The 14,353-nt window shown below is 34.8% G+C and overlaps 1 protein-coding gene across 6 annotated transcripts in view; it reads left to right on the top strand.

Moving 5' to 3' along the window:
* SPATA1 (spermatogenesis associated 1) overlaps positions 1 to 14,353 on the top strand; it is an 84,041-nt gene that overhangs the window by 2,391 nt on the left and 67,297 nt on the right. For all 6 annotated transcript variants that reach the window (XM_074221796.1, XM_074221794.1, XM_074221793.1 and 3 more), the window contains exons 2-3: positions 3,223 to 3,419; positions 5,032 to 5,138. In XM_074221796.1, the coding sequence (XP_074077897.1) occupies positions 3,378 to 3,419; positions 5,032 to 5,138 (149 nt within the window). In that variant the 5' untranslated portion in view covers positions 3,223 to 3,377. The remainder of the gene's footprint in view (positions 1 to 3,222; positions 3,420 to 5,031; positions 5,139 to 14,353) is intronic.

Raw genomic sequence — 14,353 nt, 5'->3', positions numbered from 1 at the left:
GGATTTTGGTGCCGAGAACATCTTTTTTCTGCATCTTTAGTAGCTGTAGAACCTGGGGAAGCAATTGTCAGCCTGTCTCCTCCACAGAAGTTGCTTCCCAGAATGATGGCTATAAGGGCTCTGTTGTAAGTAGGATGAGTGGTTGGAGTAGAGGGGAGGTGCTGCTGGACAGGGTCCCTGGGCCAATATGTGGATTTGGCATTCCACTTTCAATTAATGAAGCATCACTTGACAGCTGAAGACTAGATCAAATTTTCTTTTGAATTTATATTTTCACTGACTTTTTCATAAAGGCCTTTATATCTCAGTGTTTATATTATCTTCTAAACACTATGTTGAGTCTTTTTTTTTTATTCTCTTCTGCAATGGGATCTTAGATATTCTGTATTCATCCTCAAACAATGAAGCAGAAGAAAGCCTGAAGGTGTGTATATGGCTTGATATAATCTTTCTTCATAGAATGAAGATGAGTTTTTGCTTCCATTCTTGTATATAAACTCATGCAGTGAAATGAACTGATGATAATATCAATGTTAGCTTCATGCAAGTCACAGAATCTGAATTACAGGGGGCAGAATGGGATTTCCTTCTATTGGTTATTCTCTCATATATGGCCTACTCCAAAAACAGAATCAACTTCATTACTTGTCTTTAACTTTGGTATTTGTTGATGCCTCAATATATTTTCCATTTGAGATGAACTGTAGTTGATTCTTCTACTCCCCCTTAACAAATACCCATTGCCATGTTATGAAACCTTCAGACAACTTGATGAAGACTGATAAAAATGGTGATAATATATAATAGTCTATGTGTATCTATAAAATGTAGATTTTTAGTAGTGTTTTCTGCTCCTCAAGAAGAAACCTATATAATATTAGCCTCCCTCTGTTTTAGAGTTTTAAATTTCTGTCATAGTTTTAAATGTAAACATTCTTAGAAATATATTATTTTAATGATTATGGAGGCAGGACAGAGCAGACAATATAGCTGCCCTCAAGTATTTGAAGGGTACAAAAAACTCTGTCCTTAGGAGTTAGAAGAGAACTGTGTTTGAATCAAACCTCTGCTATTTGTTGACTGAGAGGGCCCTGGGAAAACCTCATTCAGAAAACAGGCATAATAGGTAACAGCACCTACTTCATAGGTTTAAAAGAAAATCAGTGATAGAAAATGTATAAAGTGTGATGCAGACATTAAGGTGCTATAGGAAATGTGAACTATTAGTAGGAATAATCCTTTAGAACAGTTGCATTTATTTTCTCTTCCATCAACCTTCTTCACTCTCAGGAGAAAAAGAAAAACAAAACCTCTGTAACAAATATACATGGGCAAGCAAAACCATCTTCCATATTGTCCATGACCAGAAATGTGTCTTCTGCATATTTAGTCCATCCAGTTGGTCAGCATCTTTCATCACTGGTCTAATAGAATCATTGTCAGTCAATGCATTGGGCAGAGTTTAGAAGTCTTTTGAAGCTGTTCACTTTTATAGTATTATTATAAATTGTCTCTTGGTTTTGCTTACTTAACTGTTTCAGTTCATGACCTGCTCCTATCTCACACCCCAGGAAGCTAGACACTGCATCTATGGACCTGGACTGGTTCTGGGACTGTTCCCCATGGGGTTTATATCTCCTTTGTATGTGATGATTTGACTCTTGATTACCAGTTAGACTGTGAGTTCCTTGAGAATAGGGAATATTTTTTGCCTTGTTTTTGTATTCCCCCAGATTTATTATCATGGTTCCTAACTCAGTAATATTTTCTGAGAGACTGGCAGTTCTTCCCAGATTTCTCTGAAACTGTTCGTTTTGATTTCCATTACATTTATATGCCATACTTTATCCATTCCCTAATTAATGGATGCTCACTTTATTTTACCTCTTTGCTGCTGCCAAAAGAGTTTATATATACATTATATATAATGTTACATGTTTACAAATGTTATATTTTACATATATATACCATATATTGTTCCTGACCTGTGGAAGAGCACTCTGAGCTTGTATTGACCTGATCAACCACAGTTTTCTTGTTTTGGTTGTTTCAATAAAGGACAAGAACTGACCTACCGACATATTAGTCCTTTTCTTCTTTCTTCTTTCTCTTAGAATATAGACTTAGTAGTGGTATTGCTGTTCAAAAGTTTGTTAATTTGTAGTAAAACTTCCCATCTTCCAGAATGTCTATACAAATTAATAGTGCCTCTCCAAAATTTATCGTTTTCAAATGATTGCATTTTGCACTTTAACATAGGAAAATAATTTGGTATGATTCACACAGTGATTTATGTCATGTCAAACTAGACAAGTTCAGAAGTTTGTAGATTATATCAATTTTTGAAGATTTTATCAATCACTACTATCCTTAAAAATGGAATTCTTAAAAGCCATACCCTTTAGAAAGCAGAATTTATTACTTAGCTTTAAGCATAAATTATCCTGAGTAAATTCAGGGTATTAGTCTCATTTGCAACATTCACTCTTCTTTATAAATGTAAAGGAACTGTGTCTGGAGAGAAATTCATGTGTTGAAGATTCTGATAATATTCCAGTTAGTTATCTGTAGAAACTTAAATTTTCCACTAACAAAATCTATTTTAAATAAAATATCACACATTTTCATTTGTTTGATGAAAATCAGGGGAGATGAATTGCTCTGAATATTAAATGAATTCTTGATCATGCCTTAATAAAGAAATTTATTAAGATTCTTTAGTGATAATTGTAAAGAACATGTTTTTCCTCCATAGGAATTTACAGCTCTACTCTCTAGGGACTTTTTCTGTATTCTAAGGTTCTAGTCTTAGACCAACTTTAAAATCTTTTTCTCAAAATTTTATTTTAAAATAAATTTATTAATGTTGTTTATTTTAAATTTCCCCTTTATATTTTTCTTGCTTCCAGAGAACCATCCCTCCCAAAAATTTTTTTTAAAAGAAGAAGAATAATATATTGAAGAAAATGTGGCAATATATGCAATGTTCCCCAACCTATTGACACCCCCTTCACCCTCTGTAAAGGAATAGGATCATGCTTGTTCTTTTTAATTTTCAACTTTTTTTTTAATTTTGTGATTGTGCTTGGAAACATTTACATTGTTGTAGTTATTGTGTATATAGTTTTATTGGTTCTATTTACTTTGTATCAGTTCATGTAAACCTTTCCTTGCTTCTCTGTATTCACCTTATTTATCATTTCTTACATTTTTTCGTTTTAGCTGGCATTTACATGACTTGAAGACAAAAGATGAATGGAATGCTATCATTAAGTCACCTAGAGGATCTGTATTATGACCCCTATCATTAAGTAGGGCTTAAATGAAAAAGACCACCAAGAAGCAATCAGAAGCAATTATTACCTTACTTGGCATTGATGACTATGTCATTCAATCCAAGTCGACCTCCTTCATCAGAGGTAAAAAATTTATTTTTTTATGAAAAGCTTTTCAAACCTGCTTGTCAGAACTTTTTAAAATTCGTATTTCTGAAAGACAAGTTTTTATTATATAGTCTGTGATATTTTCACTGAAAATTTGATATTGTTCATTTACATTATTAAGTTGCTTCTGTCACAAAGTTATATGGATTAACTGTGGTTTCTTTGTAGTGGTTATCCTTTCATTTATAGAACTTGTAAATAATAAAACTCAAACACTTATTTTTGAATTTGGCCACAGTATGTCATCAAATATTAAAGAAATAGTATTTATGTCACATATTTATTTCATTTAGTATGGTTTTATCTCAGGGATAATAATAACAAGTGCTATCAGAAAAATATTTAATTATGTACAAATCAAAATTTTAAGGTTTTGAAAAATTTTAGTAATTAGGTAATAATTTTTTAAAATGTTTAAAATGTTTCAATATTTGGTATATAAGTAGTTCTGCTATTTGACTTTCTTTTTTAAAGAATAATTATTTTGTTTGTAGTAATTTTAATATCTTCTCTGTTCACAGGATAGCATAGTATATATAGTTACTATATATGTTTTAATAATATATGTAAAATATATATATATATATATATATATATATATCAAAACAAAAAAACAATAGAAATGCAGTCATAAGTAGCAGTATGAAAAGGTATCACCTAACTTTTAAAACACCCCCATTTGCAGTTCAGGGATGAAAATGGGCTCCCTCTAGTGCCCTGGAGAAGAAGAATTGTCCCAGAAACACTACTCTGAATTCTTCTATGTACTCTTTTTCACATACTCAAAATCAAGACTGATACAGGTTTATAGAAATATTAAATTTTCTGTTCTTCTTGAGTGATTATTAAATCAGTGATTTATTAGTCATATCAGTTCAGAGAACCTATTTGCCCATAGAAACAATGTCATCAATGTTGCTTAAATTTTCAACCCAACTCAATCCTTTAGGGCAGGCATTCTTAATTTTTTGGGTGTCCTGGACTCCTTTGGTAATCTGGTACAGCCTACAAACTTCTCAGAATAATGTTACTAACTGCATAAAAGGAAATTCATAGGATTGCATAGGAAACAGATTATGTTGGAATACACTCAGCAAGATACTATTTTTTAAAATTTGCAGACCCTTTGAAATCTATCCATGTACCCCTTGAGAGTTCCTTGTGCTAGAGATTTTTCAACCCATAATTTAGCCAAAGTATAGTTTCATTTCAGGTATTAAGTTAAATTAACTGTTATGTGTGGATATAGTAAGCCCAATCTCTGATGTAGCTTTATTAATTTGAATAAATGTGGTCCAACTTCTGAAACAATAAAGTAGGTTAATTGTTGTAGAATGTACCATTTGAGAGTTGGAGATTGTCATTACTGCATATAGTTAAAATTCCTTTTTGTAAAGGACATTTTTAAGTTCTTTATTTCCATTTAGCTCAAGGTGCATATGTGTTTGAAAAATTACATCTTTGCATCATATTTTTAATAAAATCCCAATTCTTTAACATTGGTATTTGTTTTATTTCAATGTAATTTCAAGTATTATTTCAAGGCTTAAAATACCATTATCTGATAAACTATTCTCAATTTATTTAGTTGGTGGAACTTCATGTTTTTTATGTACCTGAAGGATCATGGAACTATAAGTTAAATACCATTTCAATAGATGTTGTCAGTAAATTTATTTCAGCTGGATTTATAAGGCAAGTATTTTTTAAGTCATGTAGAACTGTGTTCAATGAAATGATTTGTTGTCCTTTCCTTTCCTTTCAGTGCTCCTTTTGCCCTTACACTTTTCCTCTCCCTTCCCTTCCCATTTCCCTATTCCCTCCCTACTCCTCCCTTTCCCTTCCTTCCCTCCCCTTCCCTTGTGTCTCCTCCCTTTCCTTCCTTTTCCTTCCCCTTCCCTTTTTTTTTCCTTTCCTAAAATTTCCTTCAGATAAGGATGGAAATGGTCTCCTTCTGCCATGGACTGGACTTAGTCCCTGGTTAAACTGCCTGGCATGTACCATAGGAAATGGGATTGCTCTAGGTATAATACTGCAACCCAGAGAATAAATGTCTCCTTGATGGGTTTTTGTGATCAAACATTTAAGTGGTTAACCATCTAAGAACATTTGAAGAATTTTGAACATTAATCAACCTATTTAAAATATTTTTCTGTTCTTTAAATAATTAATTAATTATGCAATCCTAGGCACTATGGATACAAAACAAACAAACCAAAAGCAAATAACCCCTGACCTTCAGAAGTTTGCATTTTACTGGGAAGTATGCCACTCACAGAGAGGTAGATTCCAGCTAATTTGAGAAGGTGAAGTTTACCTCTAGCACTTACATTAGGACCCATTGAGCCTTTTTTTTGTCTTTGTCCCTACTGGAGCTGAATTCTTTACCTTTAGGCAGGCTAAGGATGAGTAGTTATCCACTGCAGCTGCTGCTAGACCTAGTGTAGCTGCAGGAACTTTGGATCACTGAGGAAATTCTATGAGACATAGTTATAAATTAAGTTGGATCTGTGATAACTGAAGATAGCAGTGATCAAGGACTGGATAGGCCATCCATGTATTGAAATCCAATCCTGTCCAATAATCATTTATTGATCACCTAGTTTGTACCCAGGCCCTGGATATAATTGGATATTGATGAATGGAAAGACAGGCTCTCCCCTCAAGGAACTTGGGTAGGGGAAGGCAGCTCATAAAGAGGGGCTCAAAAGGGGTGGGGGTGGGGGACCAAAGAGAATCCTCTTCCATGGAATTGAAACTTGGCAAAGCAGCAGATATGGATGCAAATATGCAGGGGGCTGAGATTTCTGCCTGCTATAATGGAAGGTGCTAGGAGGGGTTTTGGTGTTCCATTCTCCTGCCTTCCAGTCAAAAGGGAGAGGCAAAGGGAGGTGGTGTCAGTCAAGGCTTGAGTTAGCAGCATGGTGGTGAGTTTAGAAGGGATGAGTTGATCCTGAGAGGAGCATCTTGTTATATGAAGTTGAAACCAGGTGAGGCAAAGATGGGAATTGGGGAGAGAAATCATAGGAGCAGCTAGGAGAATAGAGTCATAAACAAAATTGAATCATAAAAAAAGCAAAACAATAAATAAGGCAATGCAGGAAACATGGCTACAGAAGTAGGTCAGGAGCCAGATAATCTTGAAATGCTGGATTATAGTGTACAAGAAATGCTAAGTAGTACAGTAGATAGGAAGAGTCAAGAAGACCTGATTAAACGTGGCCCTAGACATTAGCTATGTGACCCTAGGCAAATCACTTAGTCCTTTTTCCTCATTTCCTCATTAATCTCAGTTTCTTCCTTTGTCAAATGAGCTAGAGAAGGAAATGGCAAACCATCCCAGTATCTTTTCTGAGAAAATCCAAAATAGGGTCACAAAGAATCAGACATGACTGAAACAACTGAACAACAACAAAAAGATGTGCTTTTTGGGTCCACATCCCCAGAAGAAATAAAAAAGGATGTGGTTAACAGAATTGGTATGCCATTCTATCTTCTAGGGGGACTACTTGGACTGTGGAGCAAAGGATTATTGGCTGAATTCTGCAGCCAACATTGGGCTTGGGGAATGTTGATAACTCCCAAATATAGCCTTTTAGTTTACTGCTTTCTTAATTGATCAAGTATTATATCTAATATCCCCAATTAAGGCAACCCAATGCTCTATTAGATTCAGAAAGGGTTGATGGTTATTGTAACTGAAACTTGGAGTTCTGAGCAAACTTTACTTTAAAATGATTGGTAGAGTAGAGAATGGATTCTCAGCGAATTGAGAAGTTATATAACTGAAAGAACATGGGACTTAATCTCTGTGTGATAGTAAATGGGCAGAAGGTGTAAGCCTCCATCTTTCTTGAAGTTGAAGCAGAAACTTGAAGTGGACAGCCTACTATCTAAGGATACCTGTGAAGTCTGACAGAAGTTGTTAGGTATTTCTATTTGCTCTTGTCTCCCTTATGATCTGTGATTCTGTTTAGGCAGCTTACAGTTTTCCCTCAGAAAGATTTACACCAAATGCACATTGAACATTTTCTTTTTGCTGCATTGGTGGTTAGGAAAAACCTGAAGTTGAAGATCATAGCTTTTGAGAAAGGGGGCAGCATGGGAAGCATGGACTGAATGTATCCACTAAAGGTTTCTGATTCCTCACTCTGGCATGGAGATGACTGAGCCCTTGAAACCCTTTGAAGCCCTCCTAGCAAAGTACAAATTCTGAAAGATTCTACCAACTGGAAAGACATTGATTAAGGAGCATGAGGGCAGCAATGATTAGCAACTAGAGAGATCAAAAAGACCTTGTGTAGCTGGATACACCAGAAATGAACCTTGAAGGGAGCTAGATATTCCAAGTGTCATATGTAAGGAGGGAGAAGCATGGACAACTGAATATGGGTGATTGCCCTATTCAAGGAATAGCTACAATGGGAATAATGTCAGACAAATCTCTAAAGATGTATTTTAAATGATCAAAAAAAAAAAGGATTGCATTTTTATTCTGGGGTAATAGGGAACCACTGGAGCTTATTGACCAGGGTAGTGATGTGGTTATATAATGTGCTTTTAGGGAGATTATTGTAGTAACTGGCTTGGAATCTATTTAAGCAAAGAAATCTAAGGCAATTAGGAGGCTATTATAATGGTCTATATGAGGGGTTATGAGACCTTGAAAGAGGGTGATAGGTGTGTGAATGAAGAGAAGGGGTTGGGTCACAAATGATTTTGTGGAGAAAGAGTGAACAAGATTTGATAGGTTATTACTGTGGGAAATGGATTTAGTAGTAAGAGAATAAAGAATCAAGGATGACTTAGAGGTTGTAATGGTGAGTAAGTTAATATTACAGTACTCTTGACAGAAATAGGGAAGTTAGGAGGAAGGTTAAATTTAGGGAAAAGATAATGAGTTCTGTTTTGTACCTGATAAGTCCTATAGTACATGTAGATGGAGATGTTTGATGGGCAATTAGCAATAAAAGACTGATATTCAGGAGAGAGATGAGAGCTGCATGTGTAGACTTGGGAGATGTTTATAGAGAGATAATAATTGAACTACCTGAATTTGTTGAGATGACTCATTGAGAGAATGTAAAGAAAGAAGAGTATAGAATCAAGGACAGGACCCTAGGTATACTCATGTTTAGAGAGTGATGATCTTAAAAAACCATTGAGAAGTAGTTAGATAGGTTGGAGGAACACCTGAAATGTAGTTTTGTGAAAACCCACGGAGGAAAGAATATCCAGAAGAAGAGAGTGAGCATATCAGGAACTGTAAAGAGTTCAAAAGGTATGATTGTAGAGAAAAGTTAGTGTATTTAGTGATTAAGAGATCATTGTCAGCCTTTAATTGTGGAAACTTATGAAATCCTTGCTTCCAAAGTACCTGGCACTATCAAATGATTCAACATCAGAAATGGATGTGGTTTTTATCATTGGAAATTATACCAGGAAGATGATAACTACCTTCCTTGATGCTTTACCCTAAGAACCACTGGCCCTTTCCATCTGCTCTTCAGCTGAAACCTCTATATGCTATCCACCTCATTAGAATGTGAGCTCCTGGGGTGGCTAGGTGGTGCAGTGGATAAAGCACTGGCCCTGGAGTCAGGAGTACCTGGGTTCAAATCCGGTCTCAGACACTTAATAATTACCTAGCTGTGCGGCCTTGGGCAAGCCACTTAACCCCGTTTGCCTTGCAAAAGACTAAAAAAAAAAAATGTGAGCTCCTTGAAAGGACCTTCACTTTTCTATTTTTCCTCTCCAGTGCTTTGGATATAGTAGGCACTAAATATATGCTTTAATGGACACTGAATCTCCCATTGGGAGAGATAAATCCCTTCCACAATTTCCTTCCATATTTTAGCAACTGTCTTAGAATCTATTTAAGCAAAGAGAAATGTAAGGCCATTAAGAGGCTATTATAACAGTCTATATGAGGGGTCATGAGACCCTGAAAGAGGGTGATGGTTGTGTGAGTAGAGAGAAGGGGGCGAGTCACTAATGTTTTGTGAAGAGTGAACAAGATTTCGTATCCAAATGGAAGGGAATCCCTATGAATATAATCAGGATAAGTCTAATTCTAAGGAATTGTCCTTTGACAGCCCTTTAATTAGAAGACATCATTTAATTCCCAAGACTTCTATTCCCTAAACTTACTATCCCTAGTAACTTCAGTCCAATTTCATAAAATATGATTTCCCTTGGATACTCTCTAGCTCATTTGTGTATTTCCAAAAATGTTCCAATTGAAGTCTGACCTAATCAGGATACAAGAGGTTCATCTTATCCCTGAGTCCTGCTCACTAAGTCTCTCTTGATCCCGTTATTTCAAGATCACATTAGATGCCACACTTTTGATTCATTGTGTGATCTGCAGATTTGATAAGCATGCTGTCTTATCTAACCTTCACCCAAGTTACTGATAAAAATGTTTAAAAGCACATGGTCAATCATGAATTCACATGACACCTAACTTTCAACTTGATATCACATCATTCCTGATGACTAAGTCTTAACTATTCAATCAGTTCTGAATTATGTTATTAGCTAACCCACAACTCAGTCTTTCCCACAAGAATAGTAAGATAATTTATAAAAAGTTTTGTAGTGTGCCTTCTCCTCCTAAGTCTTGGACCTCTTTAGTGAATATACCTTGTTCATATATATATAATACTATCAAACTCTACCTCTTTTACTTATTTTATTTCTTTTGAATAAGGTATACTCTCCAGAGCTACATTCTGGCCATGGATCTCATTTCATATGAAGGCTAAATGATACTATGAAGTATCACTTTTGACCTTTTTTTATTTTCATTTTTATTTTTTTTTAATTTTTATTAAAGATATTATTTGAGTTTTACAGTTTTCCCCCATCTTGCTTCCCTCCCCCCACCCCCACCCCACAGATAGCACTCTGTCAGTCTTTACTTTGTTTCCATGTTGTACCTCGATCCAAATTGGGTGTGATGAGAGAGAAATCATATTCTTAAAGAGAACAGAATTCTCAGAGGTAACCAGATCAAACCATAAGACATCTGGGTTTTTTTTTTTCTGAATTAAAGGGAATAGTCCTTGTACTTTGTTCAAACTCCACAGCTCCTTATCTGGATATAGATGGTACTCTCCTTTGCAGACAGCCAAAAATTGTTCCCAATCGTTGCGCTGATGGAATGAGCAGGTCCTTCAAGGTTGAACATCACTCCCATGTTGTTGTTAGGGTGTACAGTGTTTTTCTGGTTCTGCTCATCTCACTCAGCATCAGTTCATGCAAATCCCTCCAGGTTTCCCTGAAATCCCATCCCTCCTGGTTTCTAATAGAACAATAGTGTTCTATGACATACATATACCACAGTTTGCTAAGCCATTCCCCAATTGAAGGACATTTACTGGATTTCCAATTCTTTGCCACCACAAACAGGGCTGCTATAAATATTTTTGTACAAGTAATGTTTTTACCCTTTTTCCTCATCTCTTCAGGGTATAGACCCAGTAGTGGTATTGCTGGGTCAAAGGGTATGCACATTTTTGTTGCCCTTTGGGCATAGTTCCAAATGGCTCTCCAGAAGGGTTGGATGAGTTCACAGCTCCACCAACAGTGTAATAGTGTCCCAGATTTCCCACATCCTTTCCAACAATGATCATTATCCTTCCTGGTCATACTGGCCAATCTGAGAGGTGTGAGGTGGTACCTCAGTGAAGCTTTAATTTGCATTTCTCTAATAATTAATGATTTAGAGCATTTTTTCATATGGCTATGGATTGCTTTGATCTCCTCATCTGTAAATTGCCTTTGCATATCCTTTGACCATTTGTCAATTGGGGAATGGCTTTTTGTTTTAAAAATATGACTCAGTTCTCTGTATATTTTAGAAATGAGTCCTTTGTCAGAATCATTAGTTGTAAAGATTGTTTCCCAATTTACTACTTTTCTTTTGATCTTGATTATATTGGTTTTATCTGTGCAAAACCTTTTTAATTTAATGTAATCGAAATCATCTAATTGGTTTTTAGTGATGTTCTCCAACTCTTCCTTAGTCATAAACTGTTCCCCTTTCCATAGATCTGACAGGTAGACTAGTCCTTGATCTTCTGATTTGCTTATAGTATTGTTTTTTATGTCTATGTCCTGTAACCATTTGGATCTTATCTTGGTTAAGGGTGTGAGGTGTTGGTCTAATCTAAGTTTCTTCCATACTAACTTCCAATTATCCCAGCAGTTTTTATCAAAGAGGGAGTTTTTATCCAGGTGGCCTGACTCTTTGGGTTTATCAAACAGCAGATTACTATAATCCTCTCCTGCTTTTACACCTAGTCTATTCCACTGGTCCACCACTCTATTTCTTAGCCAATACCAAACAGTTTTGATGACTGATGCTTTATAATATAATTTTAGAGCGGTTAGTGCTAAGCCACCTTCGTTTGCATTTTTTTTTCATTAAGCTCCTGGCAATTCTTGACCTTATTTCTCCATATGAATTTACTTACAATTTTTTCTAGCTCATTAAAGTAATTTTTTGGAATTTTGATTGGTAGGGCGCTAAAGAGATAGTTTAGTTTTGGTAGAATTGTCATTTTTATTATATTAGCTCTACCTATCCATGAGCAGTTGATATTTGCCCATTTGCTGATTTAATTTGTGTGAGAAGTGTTTTATAATTGTTTTCAAAAGGATTCTGAGTCTGTCTTGGCAAATAGACTCCCAAGTATTTTACACTGTCTGAGGTTACTTTGAATGGGATTTCTCTTTCTAGCTCTTCCTGCTTTTTCTTGCTAGTCATATATAGGAAAGTTGAGGATTTAGGGGGTTTATTTTATAACCTGCAACTTTGCTGAAATTGCTAATTGTTTCCAGTAGTTTTTTTAGATGATTTCTTGGGATTCTCTAGGTAGACCATCATGTCATCTGAGAATAGTGAGAGTTTTGTCTCTTCCTTCCCAATTCTAATTCCTTTAATTTCTTTTTCTTCTCTAATTGCTGATGCTAACATTTTCTAATACAATATTGAATAGTAGTGGTGATAATGGGCACCCTTGTTTAACCCCTGATCTTATTGGGAATGCCTCTAGCCTTTCCCCATTGAGTATAATGCTTGTTGATGGTTTCAGATAGATACTGCTAATTATTTTAAGGAACAGTCCATTTATTCCTACACTCTCTAGTATTTTTAATAGGAATGGATGCTGTATTTTGTCAAAAGCTTTTTCAGCATCTATTCATATGATCATATGGTTTCTGATAGGTTTGTTATTGATATAATTGAGTATACTAACTGTTTTCCTAATATTGAACCAACCCTGCATTCCTGGAATAAATCCTACTTGATCATAATGTATTATCCTAGTGATGACTTGTTGTAGTCATTTTGCTAAGATTTTATTTAGGATTTTTGCATCTATATTCATGAGGGAAATAGGTCTATAATTTTCTTTCTCTGTTTTAACTCTTCCTGGTTTAGGTAGCAGTACCATATTGGTTTCATAGAAAGAGTTAGGCAGAGTTCCATCTTTCCCTATTTTTCCAAAGAGTTTATATAGGATTGGAACCAATTGTTCCTTAAATGTTTGGTAGAATTCACTTGTGAATCTATCAGGCCCTGGAGATTTTTTTTTAGGGAGTTCACTAATGGCTTGTTGAATTTCTTTTTCTGAGATAGGGTTGTTCAGGTATTTAATCTCTTCTTCATTTAACCTGGGCAACTTATATTTTTGTAAATATTCATCCATTTCACTTAGATTATCAAATTTATTGGCATAAAGTTGGGCAAAATAATTTATTACTTTATAATAATAAATAATAAATATAATATAAATATAAGTAAATATAATAAATAAAATAATTATTACTTTAATTTCCTCCTCATTGGTGGTGAGTTCACCTTTTTCATTTATAATACTAGCAATTTGGTTTTCTTCTTTCTTTTTTTTAATCAAATTGACCAGAGGTTTATCAATTTTATTGGTTTTTTTCATGATACCAATTTTTGGTTTTATTTATTAATTCAATAGTTTTTTTGCTTTCAATTTTATTAATTTCTCCTTTGATTTTTAAAATTTCCAATTTGGTATTTGAGGATTTTTGATTTGTTCTTTCTCTAATTTTTTTAGTTGCATGTTTAGTTCATTGATTTCCTCTTTCTCCAATTTATTCATATAAGCATTTAGAGCTATAATATATCCCCTGAGAATTGCTTTGAATGAATCCCATAGGTTTTGGTATGTTGTTTCATTATTATCATTATCTAGGATAAAATGGTTAATTCTTGCTATAATTTGTTTTTTGGTCCACTCATTTTTTAAGATGAGGTTATTCAGTTTCCAATTTGCTCTGGGTCTATATCTCCTTGGCCCAGTATTGCATATGACTTTTATTGCATTGTGATCTGAGAAAAGATGTATTCACTATTTCTGGCTTTCTGCAGTTGATCATTAGGTTTTTATGTCCTAGTACATGGTCAATTTTTGTATAAGTTCCATGTACTGCAGAGAAAAAGGTATATTCCTTCCTATCCCCATTCAGTTTCCTCCATAAGTCTACCATATCTAATTTTTCTAACAATCTATTTACCTCCCTAATTTCTTTCTTCTTTGTTTTATGATTTGATTTATCTAGATCTGATAGCGGGAGGTTGAGGTCTCCTACTAGTAGAGTTTTGCTGTCTATGTCTTCCTGTAATTCTTTCAGCTTCTCCTCTAAGAATTTGGGTGCTGTCCCACTGGGTGCATATATATTCAATATTGAAGTGACTTTATTGTCTATGGTACCTTTTAGGAGGATAAAGTTTCCTTCCTTATCTCTTTTAACACTATCTATTTTTGCTGCTGCTTTGTCTGAGATAAGGATTGCTACCCCTGCTTTTTTTACTTCAGCTGAAGCAAAATATATTTTGCTCCAACCTTTTACCTTTATTCTATATG

The sequence above is a fragment of the Macrotis lagotis genome, chromosome 2 (genome assembly GCF_037893015.1).
Source record: "Macrotis lagotis isolate mMagLag1 chromosome 2, bilby.v1.9.chrom.fasta, whole genome shotgun sequence".
Classification (NCBI taxonomy): Eukaryota; Metazoa; Chordata; class Mammalia; order Peramelemorphia; family Peramelidae; genus Macrotis; species Macrotis lagotis.
The sequence above is the reverse complement of the archived record's forward strand: the minus strand, read 5'-3'. Positions and strand labels throughout refer to the sequence as shown.